This window comes from Lissotriton vulgaris, chromosome 8, assembly GCF_964263255.1.
Source record: "Lissotriton vulgaris chromosome 8, aLisVul1.2, whole genome shotgun sequence".
Taxonomy (NCBI): Eukaryota; Metazoa; Chordata; class Amphibia; order Caudata; family Salamandridae; genus Lissotriton; species Lissotriton vulgaris.
The window spans coordinates 1,126,671,940-1,126,691,093 of record NC_141696.1 but is presented as its reverse complement, the minus strand read 5'-3'; the positions used below and the strand labels follow the sequence as shown (position 1 = coordinate 1,126,691,093).

General features: G+C 48.5%; 1 protein-coding gene across 3 annotated transcripts in view; it reads left to right on the top strand.

Moving 5' to 3' along the window:
• The window catches only part of SETDB2 (SET domain bifurcated histone lysine methyltransferase 2), a 535,415-nt gene that overhangs the window by 202,611 nt on the left and 313,650 nt on the right, over window positions 1–19,154 (top strand). For all 3 annotated transcript variants that reach the window (XM_086934967.1, XM_086934968.1, XM_086934969.1), the window contains one exon: window positions 2,094–2,213. In XM_086934967.1, the coding sequence (XP_086791093.1) occupies window positions 2,094–2,213 (120 nt within the window). The remainder of the gene's footprint in view (window positions 1–2,093; window positions 2,214–19,154) is intronic.

The window sequence follows — 19,154 nt, the reverse complement described above, 5'->3', positions numbered from 1 at the left end:
GTATGCACAGTTTAGGGCGTTGTGGGATGGGTGGACGATCGCACCCAAGGATCCGGGGCACTTCTTTAGTACCTCTGTCATGTGTTTCTGCAACAACCACTCTCCCAGGATACCCCTTGTGGCCCTCCAAACTCTGATTCCTTACCCGTGCGGCCATGCAAAGAACTTTGGGATCATCCTGGACACCAGCCTCTCCATGAGCAAACAGATCAACGCCGTCTCCTTATCATGCTTCCACATCCTACGAATGCTATGCAAGATTTTGAAGTGGATCCCCCTGAACACAAGAGAAACAATCACCCAGGCTCTTATCACAAGTAGACTTTATTACGGAAGTGCTCTCTACACAGAATCCCAGCCCATACCCTACACTGACTTCAAACCACCCAGAACGCCACCACCAGACTCATCCTGAACATCCTGCAAAATAACCACATCTCTCCATACCGCAACCCTCTCCACTGGCTCCCAGTCCAGGAAAGATATAAGTTCTAGCTAGTCAGCTGTGCCTATAAAGATCTCCACAACACCGGTCCAGCCTACCTCAACCACTGTCTCCACGTCTATCAACCCACCAGATACCTTCAGTCTGCGTCCCATTCAAGAGCATACCTCCCTCGCATCAAGAAAACCAAAAACAGAGGACGCTCCTTCTCATATCTCGCCCCCAAAACCTGGAGCGACCTCCTGAAACACCTCAGAACATCCCCCTACCTCATGAACGTTTAAAGGAACATCAAGGAATGGCTCTTTCATGTGAAACAGGCATTATCTCCTGCTCTGCCCTACTCAGCGCCTGCATGCCCTCACATGTAATGAGCTACGCTCTACAAATTCATGTAACACAACTTACTCCGGAGCAGTTCCATAGCTGTATTAGAATGAATTGCAGGTACATGCAAATTGTATTTTAACTCGATTGGAAACCAGTGACAGGTTTATTTGACTTTTAACACGTTCTTTTTTTTGTGTAGCTCTAAGAAGAGGTGAATACCTGTTTCTTCTTAATGCATTTAGGTTTGTTATAGTTGATGATCCCAAGGTAAAAGGCATTCCCATGGTTAAAATGATTATTAACCATAGCTCCTCTGAGAATTGCTGTCAGATATTGAGAAATCAGATCAGACATCTCTCTCAGGAGCAAGAAGAGGAACACAATTTCTTCTTAAAATCATCCAGGCACTACTGAATACAATCAAGTATTTATTAATGAAGATGAGTGTTCAGCTCAGAAGACCAATATAAAGCGAACTGCCAGAGTCTTCAGGCCTAGCCCAATAGGCACATTCCATATGATGCATCTATATCTATGTAAAAGAAGACACCCACGAAGAAAGTACCAGATCTCATTCCGTAGACAGATTTGTGGAAGAGAAATATAATAATATCGTGGGTTCCTCCTATATGGAACAATTACTTAAAACCCCAAATAAAAATCGATCTAAATTAGCAATGATAAATATATTAAAAGTTGCACATATACAAGTCTAGTTAATATATTGTATATTTCACAGCATACTGATGCATGCGTTCTGCTGCATTTACCTGCATTGTTCAGAACAGTTCATACGGTCAGAAGCCCTCCCACTACGGTCAGCAGAATCTTTTTCCTCTCGATCCCACCTGCGATGACACAGTGTTCTGATGTTCAACGTTTCCTCATAATCATCCCCAAAAGTGAACCAGCTGCTTGTGTGGGTGTTATTCCCTCCGAAAGTAAGAAAATATTGGGGGAAAGGGAAACTGTTTCAGCATCCTGTGATTTTGCTAGTCATAGTCAAACATTGTAAGAAATCTTATGTAAAAATCAGAGAGGAAAACCCAAATTATGCTCAAGGAAAACACCAATAACTCTTCTGAGCACAAGGCATAGTCTACCAGAGTGAAAGCAAAATGCAGGCATACAGGCTTTGAGGAAACCAGCAGGAAATTGGAAAAACTGACGGTTAACCACCAACATTTCAAATTGTTTGCCTAATGTATTGGCTAAGTGATGTTGATAATGCTGAAGCCTATCTAATTTTCAAAGAGAAGATTGCAATGTATTTTCTACACCTTTTTTAAATATAATTTGTTTCTTGCCTGATTTTCAGATCAGTGTGCGCATGTCTACAGCTTACCACAAAAGCCTCCGGACTCCTTTCTCATAGGTCAAGTAAAAAACAACCACCGGGTTATCACTACAAAAGGTTGCACACAAGTGTCCCCACAGGGTAAGAACATAAGTTTATTTATGCCACTGTCTTTCCAACTGTTTGTAATGTACATGATAGCATTTTTATTTGTATACTTTATATTGTTAGTGGTAGTGGATAATAGTCCGATAGTTCAAATATGGTATGTAAAAAAGTGACATACTAATGCTTGAACATAAAAAGGCTTGTTATCTCACCAGTAAAGGACTGTCGGAGAGCATCTTCAATGGGTGGTTAGTATGGACTCTGTTAATGAGACTTATGTTGTGGGCATTGACTACTATTGTTTGCCTGCACTATACACCACCTTGTGTGAAAACGCCCATCAGCTACCAGAAATCTTGGGCTCCTTCCACTCTTCCATCCGCTGTCCAAAATGTAGGCATTTAAGTAGACTGTAATATTTCTGTTGAATGCCAGAATTCCAGTTCCTGTTTCTAGCCTCATAGGGTACTTAGCACATTTGGCTTGTCTTCTTTTAATCATATGTAATGTTGTATTGTTTTTTTACGTATACATTTTTTTTCAAATTTGTTTTTAGTAAATGTTTTTGCACAGCAATAAGAAACAAGCAGGATAATACAATTTCCCAGAAGCGGCGGATATTGCTTACATGCCGCTAATTCGTAGTTACAGAGTCACTCAATAAATCCGCCAACATAATCAGACCTGGCATAGTTCTTGTATTATCTGCAAAACTAAATCTGGCCTTTGTCAAGCTTAATTACATGTAGCGTTGGAATACACTCCAGACTAGTAAAACGAGACTCAGGTGTTTCCTTAGGTGGTAGAGTATATGCCCAACATGTTCTAAAATTGGTGGTGTTAACACAGAGCACAACCCCCTGTATTCCTCGAAGTCTAAAGTGTGACAGTGCGGATACAGTTTCCAGTATTATGAAGGCACAGCGGGCATTCTACAGTATTGGCGGAGGGATTCAGTCCACCATTGTGTTTGTGGCCATCATCAAGTGGAACCCTACCAATGTGGAGGGTAATGTAGCTCTAAGTAACGAAAACCCTCTCCCTCCTCCCAAAAGCAACAAAAGAGGTGGAATGGTGTTTGTGTCAGATGTGCAATGTAGTGGGTAGTTGGCCAGATCGGATTGGAGATGTCACCTTAGAGCTAGTTGGGTATGTCTCACATAATAGTGTGAAAGTGGCTGTGATGTTTGACCTAAAACTGAAAAAGATGCATATCCCAAACGGAAGGTGGGTATACAGCTAGGGGGAGCCTGTGAGTTAGATAGGAAACTAGATCGCCCCATTTATATTCAACATTTTTATAGTCATCTCTGAAGATATCTGTCACCCTCTCTAGACAGAGTATTCTCCAGAGCCGAGCTTGCCACATTGACAGGGTGGGGGCCGCTGTCTTCTTCCAAGCCGCTGCGATGGTAATTTTGGCCACCCCAAAGCAGGACCAGAAAATGGCCTTGTCTGCTTTGGTCTGGTGTGTCAGAGAGGGATCACTAAGGCCCAGAAGTACCCCCTCAATAGTTGTTGGTTTGGGGTATCCCAAAATTGTTTTGAGCTAGTATCTCCTCCCAAAAGGGCATGAGGACGGGACATTCCCACCAAATATGCCGAAAGTCACCAAGGAGGCCGCAGCCTCTCCAGCACATGTCGAAGGTATTCGGGAATATTTGTTTGAGCTTGGTCGGGGTATAGGTACCAGTCTGTCATAGTTTTTAGGTGAGCCTCCCGCAGTTCCAGTGAGTGGTTGAATTTGGCTGTATCTGACCTTATCCTGGCCCATTACCTTTCGGTTATGTCCCTCTAAGTTATCCCCTCCCACATAGCCATGTATCTTGGTCTTGGTGCAGGGTGGAAGCTAGTAGAACTTTATATAAAAAAGAGATGACCCCCTTCATAGAGATAGCTGTTTGAACACATTTTACGAATTTCGTTTTCTCCCGCGTAGCAGCGTCATGAATCTGAGGTGTGAGAGCCCAGTGCTTAAATTGAAGGTAGTGATAATGTTCCTTGGGGCCTAGATGAAATTCTCCACTGCATGTCTCAAAAGTCAGGATGTCATAATTATGAAAGAGATCTTGTAGCATGAGGCAGCCCCCCTCCTTCCGGGCGTCGAAGGGCCCCTCTGTAAGAGCTGGTGGGAATGCCCGGTTGAAGTGTATTGGGGTCGGTGGTGATGGAAACGTAGTCCATTCAGCCCCTCCCGAAACAGAGTCCCATGTCTTTAGAACAGTGTATGTGGTGGTGCTAAAATAGGCGTTAGCTGACCTGTCCTTTTTGGGTTTCCAGAATAAATCCCAAATCAACCTCCCCGTAATGGCCCTATCCAAATGTAACTAATGTTTTTCCTAGGCCCATTTGGACCATTCGATCGCTATCCCAAGTTGTGTGGCCTTGTAGTAGAGGCCCAGATCGGGTAATCCCTCACCCCCCTCGTCTCTTAAGTCACCGTAACAAGTGAAACGGTAGGCATGCTCGGCCTCCCTGCCAGACGAAATGAGTAATTAGGGATCGCAGTTTAGGGAGAAGTTCTCTATCAAGTTGTATAGGTAGGGCTTGAAAGAGGTATAGGAACTTCGGAAGCACAGTCATTTTAATTCTGTGTATGCGGCCTAGACAGGAAATGAACATTGGCTTCCGTCGTTGCAGGTCGCTCTGAAGTTGGCGGAGGAGGAGGGTGGGGGGGGGGATTGGCCTTATATAGAGCTGGCACCGTCTGAGTCAGCTGTACTCCCAGGTATTGAAGGGAGCACTTTGTCCTCTGGAAAGAAGAATGTGGTTTCAATGCCTCCACCTAGTGTATTGGTATAAGAATAAGAGATTTATCCACATTAATTTTGAAGCCCGCCACTTGTTCAAATCTAGTCAATTCTAAGTGTAGGGCTGGGAGGGAGGACACAGGTTCCTTTAGGTATAAAAGAATATCGTCTGTAAAGAGCGACAGTTTGTGGTCATCCCCTGCGAAGGGAAGCCCCATTATCGCGGGGTTTTCCCGTATGTACATTGTGAGTGGCTCAATACTCCGGGCTAACAGCAGGGGTGACAGCGGGCACCCCGGTCCTGTCCCTCTAGTAAGGAGAAAGAAGTCTGATGGTTATTTATTTATTTATTTATTTATTTATTTATGCAATTTTATATAGCGCGGACTTTACCCGAAGGCGTCAGAGCGCTTCACATGCACCCGAGAGCGGGGCTTGACATAATTGGCCTTGAGCATATTATACATTTATCTGCAAAGCCAAAGCGTTTAAGAGTAATAAAAAGGAATGGCCAGTCCACTCTTATCGAAAGCCTTTTCGGCGTCCAGCCCAACCAACCCAGCCGGTATATTGCTCTTGGTCGCCTTCTCAATCAGGTGGATTGTCCGCCGAATGTTATCGTGGGTTTGCCTGCCTTTTATAAAACCCGATTGGTCGGGGTGGATGAGGTCTGGTAGCAGATCGTTCAGACGGTCAGCGAGTATGGCCGAGTATAGTTTGGCGTCTAGATTTAGGAGAGCAATAGGGCGATAGGAGGCGCATAAATGAGTCTTTTTACTAGGCTCAGGGATCACCATGATGACTGCCTCTGTCATTGTGGGGGTGACCTGTACCTCGTCAGTCATTTTATTGAAGAGTTGCGTAAGGTGGTGAATAAGATCGGCTGCGTATGTTTTATAAAAAAGAGTTGTGAGGCCATCAGGACTCGGCGCTTTATTGGACTTAAGCGACTTAATTGCCTTACATACCTCGGCACGTGTGATAGGGACCGAAAGGGCATCGTTGTGGCTCTGAGTGACTCATGGAAGATTCAATGCCTGCAAATAATCATGTTGTGCCGTGGGGTCTAGGTTTTCTCCTGTATAGAGCTGTTCGTAGAATTTTTTTAAAGTATTGGCCGTTCCTGTGTCCATAGTCTCTAATCTACCCTAGTTATTCTGTATGTTCCCAATGAACTCCCGCTCCTGTTTTTCCCTGAGTTGCCTCGCCCGATGGGTGCCGATTTTATTTCCCTGTGTTTAGGATATTTGGTCGCTTTAAGTTGACCTCGTAGGGCAGTGAGTTTGCGCTGCGTGACCCTGGTAGGGGTATTCTTGTGTTCCTTCTCTACTATGTCTCATTCTGCCACTAGAGACACTCTTTCCTTGGTTCTCTGTTTGTTAAGTGTAGCATTAAGCTTGAGGCATTTGCCCCTAATTACTGCCTTAAATGCATCCCAGTTGTTGAAAATGGATGCGTTTTGTGGGGGTTAAAATCAAAAGATTCTGTGATGGAGGATCTCCGAGCGTCCCGCAACAGCATATCTCTAGTGAGGGAGGCCGGGAAGTACCATTTAGCAGATTTGGGCGATGTGGTGCTCCAGCTAAGGCAGATTGTGACTGGGCGATGGTCCGAGATTGAGAGCGGGAAAATCTTCTCTTCCTGGAGGGAACCCAACAGACTCTGACTCGTAAAAATATAGTCTCACCTGGAGTAGGTGCAGTGTACATGCGAAAAAAAGGTATAATCCTTAGTTGCAGGATAAAGTGTGTGCCAAGCGTCTCTGAGGCCAAGGTTGTGTATTGTCTGTTTCACCGCAGTGGGGAAAGAATTTGTCGCAGCTCTATGAATATGTGAACTGTCGAGATATGCCTGCCAAGTGAGATTATAATCACCCATGAGTATTATCGGCCTTCCGCAAACTCTCCGATTCGTTTTAAAAGGACAGTTTAGAAGGCCGGTTGGCCAGTGTTGGGGGCCTATGCTGTGATGAATGTGCATAGTGTGCCCATCAGTTTTCCCTTAACCATAACAAAGCTTCCATTCTTGTCAGCGTGAACCGCCTCTGGTTGAAATTTGGTTGTGTGAAAAAGTAGGGCCACTCCTCGTTGCTTTGTCCCCGCTGAGGCCCTATAAGTAAGGGGGTATTGTATGTGCCTGAGCCTCACCTCTTCGTTCCTTTTTAAGTGTCTCTTGAAGGGCCACAACGTCAAAGTGGTGATCCGTAATATATTTCCAAACCTTCTGACGTTTAAGCAACAAGTTTAACCTCTTAACGTTCCGCGAGGCTACGGTAATTACCATGTTATCATGACTCTCCCCCTCCCTCTGTGCTCAATGCCATTCCACCTCAGAGCTTGTCTCCTGATCGGATCGTTAGTGTAGGGTACATCCCACCTCCCTAATCTTAGTGTACGCTCGTACGAACAACGGCATCTCCAACATGTGTAGATGGATGCCCAGTGCCCGACAGCCACCACCCACCATTCAAACAGAAAAACAACCCCCCTCCCCAAATAAATCAAAAAGGAAAACCCCAACAGTTTCAACATCAGTAAGAGTCGGGTAGATGTAATGTCCTGATGGAAGATAGTGTCGCCCCTTCAGGGTAGTCGGTTTGAGATCTGGATCGAAGTCCCTCCCCTCGCCTATCCTGAGTGTTCAAAAAAAGAAGTGTCGATATCTTCATATATTCCCTAAGGAGCGTGCAAATTCACCCAGCGGCAATGCGTAAAGTCTCTAGACTCCGAGCCACCACATTGAGGAGGGCCATATGCTGGTCCTACGACATAAGGGCGCGAATCCCCAATGGTTACGCCAACGTAAATCGGTAAGTGTCACCTCTGCCATCGCTTGTGTGCACCCCTCGGGCTCGTGGCCCACTGGGATCTTCTCGCGTTGTTTCCATCCCTCCCTCCTAGGTGGCCCCGGAGGGCAGTCTCCTCCAGCCAGGGGGAGGCCCAACACACGGAGACCCTTGTCAAGCTCTGTGATGTGGCGGGGTTTATTGTCATACTCAAAGCTCAGACCAAACAGGTAGGTCCATTTATATTTCACATGAGTAAATTGGTGTCGTCAGGCCAATGTCGCCGGAGCTAAGTCATGATAGAGAGTGCATTTGTGTCCCTGGAACAAGACGTCTCCCTTCTTCCTGGCCTCCTATAGGATTGCTTCTTTGACTTTAAAAGAGTGGAATTTGACTAACAGATCTCATGACTGGTGCTTCTCGTTCCCAGTCGGTCCTCCCACCCGATGGGCGCGTTCCATTTGGATCTTAAGCTGGTGCGGGCTAAGGATCTCGGCGAAGAGGCCATCAAGGAATGCCTATAGGTACGCACCCTCCGCTAGGTCCCGGATTCGTATATTCTCACGCCGAGCCCTGTTTTCAAGATCTTCAGCTTTCAGTTGAGCCAGAGAGATTTGCTGTTGAATGTCCTGCAGCTGTTCGCATGTTTCCTTTGTATGCTGTTCCAAATCCTGGGTGTGTGTTTCCAGGTCCACCACCCATGTGCCCACCGAATCCACGTCTTGCTGTAGTGAAGTCAGACGGGTGGAAAGGTCTGTTCGGAGCTTATCAATAGGGGCCTTCATGTCTTGATTTAGCTCGGCGCCTAGCTCAGTCTTAAAGTCACGTAGGGAGGACAACAGTTCGTCTTTGGTGAGGGCCATGTCGGTCATGGATTCTCCCTGGTCAGGGCGCTGCAGTTTATCTGAGGGGTGGAAGAAGCTGGTGACCTTGGGTGGTGATGGGGCCTTCTTCTGTGGCATAGATGCAGGCTCCCCGGCGCCTCGTGTGAAATGGGTTGGAGCGTTTGCTATGGGGGCCAGGGGTTCCATTACAGGCCACGGCAGACAATGTCAATATAAATTGATGGTATAAAGATCTGTCAGGTTCTTCTGTTCCATTCAAGCGGCGCAGCGGTGCAATAGCCAAATGAGGGGAGCCTTCAGTGGTGTAGAGCCGTAGCAGGAGGCCTCCCCGTTCCAGGGGTAGGGGGTCAGCAGTGAAATAGCACTACGTTAACAGTACAAGACCTGGAGTTACATGGTGTAGGGAGCCGTTAGCGGTTCTCGTGTTACAGCAACCGGACCCTCAGGCATCCGCCATCTTAAAGTCAGGCAGGAGTAGACCAGTCCCTGGAGAGCTGCGAGGCCGCGCCTGAAAGCTGCAGGGGCACATCTATGTGATGGCGTCTCATGGATCACCCCCACCGGTGCTCTGCAGTGGATCCGCCTCTTCTGGGGGTATCAGCCTCCCCTTCGTGTGTCCCCCGTTCGTGTTGGTCGGGTGGCCTCCCGCCCGCCCGTGGCACTGTGCAGCTGCTGGGTGCACTCACTGCTATGGAGGTCTGTGGAAAAGGGCGCTTGCAGGGTTGTAGCTAAGTTGGGTGATGTCGCTTGCCCTCTGTAGCCGGCCGCCGTTGTCAATACACCCTAAGCGGACGCCATTTTGAATGGGCTGGAGGCTGCATCGGCGGGGTTCAAAGTGGCTCATCAAAGTCAAAGATCGGCAAGCTGGGGTCCCCCCGACATTGCTGGTAGGTGTGGGGGTGCTTGTGCTCGATAGATGTGGTGCGCTCGGTGGTTTACTGAATTTTCTTCTTCACGCTTCTCCCCTCGCTAGGCTCTGGAGTCTCCGGTCATCCGTCGCGCCCTGCAGGGGTTGGGCTCGCTCAACACTTAGGCAGCCCACTTAGGTAATCTGAAGATGCAGGGTGCCCGCTGGGTCGTGAGGGGCTGGAAGAGATACCACCGGTCCCGCACTGAGAAGCGTCCGCCGACGATCCGCACCGCCGATTTTCTTAGGCAGTCGCCATTTTGGATGGTCTCATTCGCGGCATCTGTGAGGCTCAAACGGGCTCCCTGAAGCTGTAATTCAGCGTTACAGAGCCCCCTCCGCTCCACTGGTAGATCTGGGAGTGCTAAGGCACATGAAGGGCGAGTGTGGTGCGCATTGGAGGTCACTGGACACTCAGGCCGCCGACGTGGGTGGGGAGCCGAGACGATTCACGTCCGCTCGGTCATCTTGCCCGCCACGCCCCATGTATACATTTTTAACCTTCAAACTGCAATGGTTATGAGCAAAGTACTTTTATCACCCATTTTTTAACACGGCCGGACAGACAATAACATTAAAAATGTCCTAGCTATCATCAAAAAAAGTTTTTCTAATTCGTGGTTGGTACTCACGCCACTGTTTCTGCTATTTGGCAGAAGTGCCAGATGTCCTTGACAATTCCATCAAGAACTTTGATCTGTTTCCTCTTAAGTGATGTATGTGGGAAACGTCCTTTAACCCCTTCCCTGCGGCGGCTATTCCGCCGCAGTGCTAAGGGGGCGGGGCGGAAATGCGGCGGGCGCATGCTGGTGACGGAACCGCTCCGTCACCAGCGTCGGTTGCGCTGTGCTTATGACGGAGCGGTTCCGTCATGGCCCGCCCGCTCAATAGAATGCTCAGCGCAGGCGCGGAATTCGCGCGCGCAGGTGCGTGTGGCGGGCCATGACGGAACCGCTCCGTCATCAGCACAGCGCCACCGCAGCTGATGACGGAGCGGTTCCGTCATCAGCAGGGGAGGGGTTAAAACGAAGCCGGAATCATGCTGTGACTTTACAATGCTGGCAATAGAACAAATGCATTGTTACCACACATTTGTTTAGCACACAAGTCGTTACAACGACTTGCTTTAGGGGGGGTTGCCCTAGCGGAGTGGAGTGGTGTGGGATTTTAAGTCCAACTCCTTCCCTACAGTTGCGCAGACTGGAGTTGCAATAGTAAATGATACTAATACAAAGTCCAGCGCCTCCCTAAAGTAAGTAGTTGTAACAGCTTGCATTCTAAAGAAACAATTGTAACAATGTGTTGTTCTAATGCCGGCGTTGTGGAGCTATGCATGCTAAATGCATGCAAGATTCCATCATACATTCGGTGTATGTACCTGCCCATGAAGATGTTGTCCACTTTGTACATGGCCCAGCACTTGTCTGCCAGTGAGCCAGCTAGTGTCCTCTGGCAGTTGATATGCAACCTCAATTCTTCTCCTGACTACTGATCACCTGTAGGTAACTATCCACATTTGGCACCTCAGCCAGATCTGCTGGCATCCGATTTGATGACTATTACCAGATAAGTTGATTAAAAAAAGATCACTCTTCTGTTGCATGCCACCAAGTAATTTTACCTCTCTGGCTCTGTCAGATAAGCAACTCTGCTCTGAGTATGTCATGCTTTTTCTGACTTGTGATGCTTTTAGCCATTGCAGGACCCCATAGTGGAGAGGGGCCCGGAATGTAGACCTATATAGAGGAGACCAGAAACTTACAAACCTGGCCAGCTAGCGGAGGGAGATCTTAGTCTTTAATAGCTCTATCCTCAGTTCTTGTATGATCTGGCACATCGTTTTTAACATCTGCCTGAGCACTGCCTGTTCGGAGGGAGGTATACATCAAATTAACTGGAATATCCAACGGTGCAATTGCCAATTCGCTTTAAGGACAGTCTTGCACCGTGAGCTCTATCCTTCCCTCTTGATCAAAATAATCTGCTTATTTGTTATTGGTCCTGTCACTGTCCTTTTCTGCATGTGTTTCCCATTGAGGGCCATGGTATAGAGCGTGGCTGGCCGATCGCCCTCTGTCTCACTCGGTCCCTTCAAACATCTTGGGCCAAAATGTCCTTAATTAAGGTCTGAGGATTTTCTTGTGATGAAAAATTCTACAGAACTTCCCCAGCTCTTTTAAGAACAGTTCTCTAAAAAGGCCCCATAGGCCACCAGGCAAGCTTCTGATGAGGGGTCTCCTAACTTTTGGAGGATCTCTAGAAGGAGCAACCTGTGCCTCTTGGTCGAGATGACACATTTCATGTTGCCTAGAAGGATGGGTCCAACTTGACAATATCTTTGGGAAGAATAGTGTACCAGATTCTTTGGCTTCTTCCACCATGTCTAATATCTTGAACATGGGATCAGCATTGGCAAACAGTTTATCTTGGCATGAACACCACAAATTTGGCTTGAAAAGTTAGAATCATTCTATTGATCTCAGGTGTCATAGCAACTTTCCCCTCAAAGGTAGGTCATTGGCCATCTGTCTTCAAGCGATCACAAACTTTTTTGTCCTAGAGCTTTCTTAGGCGACTTGACACATAATGTGCAACTTTGTCAACCAGTGTCCATTCTGCTGAGTGGACATGATATGATATCATCTGGATTGAACATGTCTGATGGTTACTTGACTGTGGGTTGAGCTGGCTCATCTGACTTGTGTTTCATTTGATAGCGGGCCGGGTTCTATGGTCTGCCTTTGTTCCTGCCTTGGTTGGAATCTCCATTTGCGTCTGTCCCATCATCTGACAGTATGTAGTTTACTGGTGGTGAGGTGGATTTGGGACAACATTATTGCTGGACCTGTCCTCTGCTGGCATTTCCAAAGTACCCTGTTTGGTGTGGGGCAACTTGGAATGTGCCCTGAAGAACCTACCTTAGCTTGCCAAATAAATCCTCCACGCTGGGATGTTTCCTTTTTCATTTGACTTTTCTCATGGAAGAATCTGACCCTGTATTTCCCAGAAGGAACCCAAACGATCCCCCTCTCCTCAAATCTAAGGGGTTTGGGATGGAAAGAAGCCCAACAGCAGGAGTTGCTTCCTAAAAGGTAGTAGGGTGTCATTCATTCCCCTTTTTAAGTGAGGGACTAACGGACTCCGATATACCCTGGTCCCCGGGGTGGTCTCTTCCTTATCCTCATTAAGGAACTAGTCATTTGCTCTCTGCATTTTGTTTAGGTAATGAAGCCCTGCGTAGACCTAATGCAAAAAGCTGCCTGAGCTGTGTTTCTCAAATACTAAGAAAGATCATTGGACTCAGTAGCCCCCTCTGAATATATGATACTTCTCCCTCTGTTAGTGTCTTAGATTAAGATATCTTGGTACAGGGTGCTGTAAATTACAGTATGCTTCTTCCTGTGGCAGACGCACTATTGCGCTGAAATTCTCCTCTGCCGGCCACACACTGTATTCACAATGCTAGGCTGACGTGACCATATAAGCTTCTAAGGCTCACACTTATTTGAGCCCCACAGCCTGGTTAGAGGACCTAACTGCCCACCAGCTCCAATACAACTCTGTATTGATAGGCCACCCAACTCTGGAGCCAAATGCGGTTGAAGTAAAGGAAAGGGAGAAAGTATAATCCTTGCACCTTGTCCTGAAACATAATTGGGAATATAAAGATTTTACTTTACTTCTCTGCTCTGTTCTCGCCCACATACATTCTGTTCAAATAATGTGTGCTTTTGCATCCATGGCTAAGGTAGTTTGTGTATTTATTAATTCACATCTTTTAATACTGTTTCATCCACGACTAATGGTGGATGTGTTTTTTTCTTTATGTTGATGGCTTCTATATATTTGCTTCTTTTGAAGTGTTATACTTTCAACTGTATGTTTTGCCATTTCCCTTTTAATCTGATTTTGTGGTTTTCAGTATAACTTTCTAATGATTTTCCACCAGGCATTTGTGATAGATCAGGCCTGATGTACCATAGATATATTTGACACATTTAGCATGGCTTATAGAATGCCAATAAATAATATATTTATCTATCCATCTGTTGTAACGGTTTTCACTTTCAGGTTTTTTAAATAAATTTCCCGTACGTGAAGTGGATCAGTTTCACAAGATCCTTTCATTATTCTGATTCGGAGACAATATAATTTGCGTCCTTTGAAATATCTCCTTTCTTGCACGCCTTTCTTAACTGTACGTAGTGGATTATTTCTTTGTATTCAACATTTGAATAATGTTCAGTTTTCTGCTTCTAAATTCACATAGTTGTGAACAGACTGTTGGAAAACGTATTTTGTTATTAAGTCTCCTTAAAATGCCAAGTGGTGTAGAAAAGGCATATGTTTCTCTGTGCATTTCTTTTCGTTGTGGGTATAAAAATAGTATGTGAGTGCATACTATGCAGTTTTGTTGTTAAAAATGTTCTTAAAGCTTTTCCCAAGATCTTGATGGACCATGGAGTGTGAATTTAAAAAACATACTTTTTGGCATCACTTAGATACTTTCTGATCCGCAATCGGATTATTGATATCAGAAGATCACGGAAGTCTGAGGGCACAAAGCTAAAATTCCCTCCATCCTCAGTGATTAATGCCTGCATGTACCTGCAGTTCCTGTCTGCCGATGCTTGTTTTTGAGTTTCATCACAAACAAAAATATGCTTTTATGTATTTTTTATTATCATTATGATTTCTATTCTCATATTCGGGACCACACAACATAACAACATATTTAAACAATGTGTTCATGGATAAAACTGTCAGGCTTGCCACTTTACAGTTGATGCAGGTACTCTCAAGTGAAATGACAAAGCAATTCACAACAGGGGGGATCAGCGTCTTGTAAGACTTACTTCTCTTCAGCCCACAAGTCACTAGTTAGGTTTTCTGCTTACATCTCTGTGACAGGACCACTTCTTTTAGAGCATCTACAACAGGAGAGAAACAAATGGGAAAAAACTTGCAGTGGGGATTGGGGAGAGGTAGAAGGCCACTGAAGTCACACTATATGTGAATGTTTCTCTACATGGGGTAGTTAGAGATGTCTGTTACCCTTGATGTAGAGACAAGCTTTTTTTTTGCTCATTCATTGGTTGTTCAGTGTTTTTCAGAAAACAGCAATGACTGCCATCTCATCTTCAGTGGGGGGTGGAATAATGCCCATAGTTAAGTAAACTATGATTACCTCCAGATTCCCTCCAGGCACTCCCTGCTTCTACTCAGCGCTTGGACGCTTTCGGGCAGCAATCGCGCTTTACAAGTACTTTTACAATTACAATTACAATTACAAACAGGCTATCATTTACGTAAATCTTGTGAACATTCCTCTCAATTTCTCTCTGCTCTCTTACCTTCCTCTTCCATAGAGTTATTGTGTGAGTCTTTTATGATTTCTCGTTAATTGTTGTACATTTATTTGCAGCAGTGGTAAATATTCTTAAGAAATATTTATCTTTATTTGGTAGGTGAAATTTCTGTTGGGTGCAGATAAAGGATAAGGGATAATTCTGCTGATCCTTTCCCAAATCGCTATTGAATTCTTTGTATAGTTTTGATCTGAACAGCCCAATTTTGGGGCATAACCAGAAATAAGCCTGTGCACTCCTTTCCTTTTTGATCACCACCTCTCCAAAAGTCCCCCTGGGCTTTCACCCACTGTTCATTTGAGCTGGGACTCTAAAGAAGCACTGGAACATGTGGTTTCATAAGCTGATTGAACGACCCATTTCCTTTTGTTCAGATTTTCTTCCCCATCTGCCCCTCCTATCTGTCTCTAATATTCAAGAAAGTGCCTGTGTTTATTGTTTCGTAGGAGTGGTTAATAATAGTAATTAAATGTCTTGTATTTCCCTTGTATATCTAGTGCAATAATCGTACTATGGAATTTGTCTGTTGTGTTACCTTCTTAGCTCTCCCTAAGGCTATTCTGTTGTGTCCCATTTTAAACATTTATAAAAATTAGTGTTGGGCATATTGTTATTGCTGTGCATGTTTTCACATTGGAAGACATGGCTTGGCAGTTCGGGCTGGACTGGTCAGACTGATTTGCATATGGCCATGTCTGAATTGGGGTGGTGAAGTGAGCTCAAGAATGGTGATGGATTAAACCCAGATCAGTTGACTGGGGGTGAGTGTTTGATTTGTTCAAACGCTCCGTCCATCATCCCCTTTGGTATCGCATGTTTTCACATGAGCACAGTTTTTCTTTGTTAAGAAAGTGTAAAAAATATTTTCGACCCACTCCGTCCAACAGGTAGAGTTGTGACACCTCTGCTCGTGATATGGAATCTATATTGCACTAATGTTTTCGATAATTTTTCTGGTCTTATTGTAACAAGACTGTCTCTGTGTCCTGCTTTAACAATCTGAAAGAGACACGTTAGTGATAGATTCCTTACCTTAGAATATCCCCAGGCGTCAGACTGGATCCGGAAAGTTTTGCGTAGCAGTACCCTTGCGCGTCGGTAGGCGTCGTCTGCGGCTCCGCGTCCGTCGTAGGCGTCGTGGGCGCCGTGATGACGTCGTCGGAGTACTTAGACGCCGCCTCCGCGTGCTGACGTCAGTTCTTCTTTTTTCCGCGCCAGCCAGCGCAGATCTGGAAAGAGCAGTAACCCTTAGTCAATTTTTGACTAACTTTTTTGTGATCTTTTGATCCCTTTTCGAAGTCTCACGACTCCGACGGTGCCGTTAGGGATGCCTGGGTTCAAGAATTGCGAGGAGTGCGACCGTACCATGTCGGTTACGGACCCCGACCGCTTGTGCCGGATGTGTTTGGGCGTCGACCATGACGACGAGGCCTGCTCCGACTGTCGGGCCCTGTCGAGGAAGGCCAGGCGGGAGCGGTCCTGCAGGCGACTCGAGATTCGCCAGTCGGCCCCGCGCCGTGTGAGGTCCCGGTCCCACGGGAGGTCGAGGGACAGGTCGCGGGGACGGAGCCGTCACAGCTCCGGGAGTCGGCGCCACTCCTCTGGGTCCAAGTCGTCCGGTAAGAAACACAAGAAGTCGAAGAGACATCATCGCTCTTCCGACTCCCCCCCCCCCCGACGCTCGCGCGATGCGGCCGGGGGTTCGGGTGACACCGCCCACGCGGCTCCTCGGGAGTCGCGGGCGCCGCGTTCGGATCCATACCCCCCGGTCCCTGGGCTGAACGCGATGCTGGAGGAGATTGAGCGTTTCCTCATGGCCATGAGGTCCCTTTCTTCTCCGACGGGTTCCACGGCGCCTACGGGCCCAGTGAACCCGTCTGGGGGCCCTAGTGGGTCAGGGGCTTCGACCCCGACGCCGTTGGGTGCTTCGGCCTCGACGCCGCCGGCGCCTTTGGGCTCGACGCCACAGGACCCCAGGATCCCGACACCGCCGGTGCCCTCGGGCAGGGCGCAGCGGTCCCGGCGTCGTCGGCGCCTTCGGGCTCGACGCCGCAGGGCGCCGCTGGGCCCTCCTCGGGTGTCGGATCGTCACCGGTGGACCTTACGACCCCCCCGGCGTCGGTCCCTATGGTGTCCCCTTCGGCGTCGGCGTCGACCGGCGCCGTCCCCGATGCCTCCTCCCACTCGGTTCCGACGTCGGGACGACGCCTATCGGCGCCGATCTCGGCGCCGTTTGGGGACTTTCAGTTCTATGAACCGTCCTCATTCGCTCATGACCCTGAGTCTCAGGAGATGGGGGACGAGGAGGATTGGGAGGGGTCTGAGGACCCTCTGACACGGGAATGTCAGTCTAATATGGACTGGGCAGGAGATCTTGGGGAGGCCAGTGGCCTGGACACCTCTCCAGACACTGGATTTGTCTCTCCTCTTACCGTGGCTTCGGAGGAGGGGGCGACTTATAGTGTGGTGCTGATGAGGGCTGCCAAGGCCTTGGGCCTTGAGCTCCCCGTCGCGGCCGTGAGGACTTACCTCCTCACTGAGGTCCTTAAGCCGCAGTCATGCTCCGCAGAGCCTCTGCTGCCGTTTAATGAGGCCTTGACGGACGTTCTTTTGGGCACTTGGTCCAGGCCCGCTACAGGTTCGCCTGTAGATAGGAACGTGGCCAGACGCCACCGCCCGGCTCCGGGCGACCCCTGTTTCCTGTCCACCCACCCCACCCCTGAGAGTCTGGTAGCATGCCTTTTGGGCCGTTACACCCACTCTCCGTGGGAAACGGTTGCGGAAGTGCAGAGTGCCCGTTGGAGGTGCGGGCCAAACTCGGCCAAGCCCTAGTGGAGGGCCGGGATGTAGCGAAATATTCTATCAGGTGCGGACTGGATACGACTGACTCGCTGGGTAGAGCGATGGCTACTACGGTGGTGATACGACGCCACGCCTGGCTGAGATCCGCCAACTTCTCGGCAGATGTCCAGAATACCCTCATGGACATGCCGTTTGATGGCCGTCGCCTCTTTGGCGACAAGGCAGACCATGCGCTTGAGCGCTTTAAGGACTCCAGGGTTACGGCCAAGTCCTTGGGCCACTCAGCCCCGCGCCAGCAAATGGGTGCCTTTCGCTCCTTTCGTGGCCAAGGAAGGGGCGTCCCCACACGTGCCGCCAGCCACTCGCCGCAAACTGTCGTCCAGCGCGGCGGCGGCCGTGGTAACCGCCGTGGAACCAAGCGGAGCCAGTCCACACCTGCCCCCGCAGCATCCGCCTCAAAACCCTCCTAGTCCGTGCTTTTCAGCCCATGTGACGCCAGTGGGAGGCAGGGTCCGCCATCACCTTTCTCACTTGCGCACAGTCACTTCGGACATGTGGGTGCTGCAGATCGTCCGAAGGGGGCTACTCCCTCCCCTTCGAGACGACCCCTCAAGCCATGCCACCGCAACACCACCGTGTATCGGGGGATCATTTGTGGCTCCTGCAGGAGGAAGTTTCGGCCCTCTTGGCCAAGGGGGCCATCGAGCGCGTTCCTGGGCCAGAAGTAGGTCGTGGTTGCTACTCCCACTACTTTCTGGTACCCAAGAAGGGCAAAGGGGGCCTACGCCCTATCTTGGATCTGAGGAACGTCAACGGCTTCCTCCGGAAGGAGAAGTTCAAAATGCTGACACTGGCTCAGGTTTTGGCTGCCCTAGACCCAGGAGACTGGATGGTAGCGTTGGACTTGCAGGACGCATACTTCCACATCCCCGTCCTGCCGGCCCACCGGCGTTACCTGCGGTTCACGGTAGGCCACGAGCACTTTCAGTTTACCGTGCTCCCCTTTGGCCTTACCAGCGCCCCACGGGTGTTCACGAAGGTGATGGCGGTGGTCGCAGCTCATCTGCGCAGGTTACGGGTGTCAGTCTTCCCCTACCTCGACGACTGGCTGTTGAAGGCGTGCTCGCCCCAGACAGTCGTCAGCCACCTCCAGACTACGGCGGATCTCCTGCACCTGCTAGGATTTTCCATCAATGTGCCAAAGTCACACCTGTGCCCCTCTCAGAAGCTCCTTTTCATCGGAGCGGTTCTCGACTCGGCGCAGTTTCGGGTTTACCCGCCCGAGCAGCGGGTTCGGGATATACAGGCTCTGATTCCGGTCTTCTAGCCGTTATGCCGGGTTTCGGTCAGGTTGACGCTGCGGCTTCTGGGGCTGATGGCCTCCTGCATCCTTCAGGTGCATCACGCATTGTGGCGGATGCGGGCTCTGCAGTGGGACCTGAAGTTTCAGTGGGCCCAGCACCGGGGCAACCTGTCCGACCATGTCCTGATCTCGGAGGGCACTGCGAGACAGCTG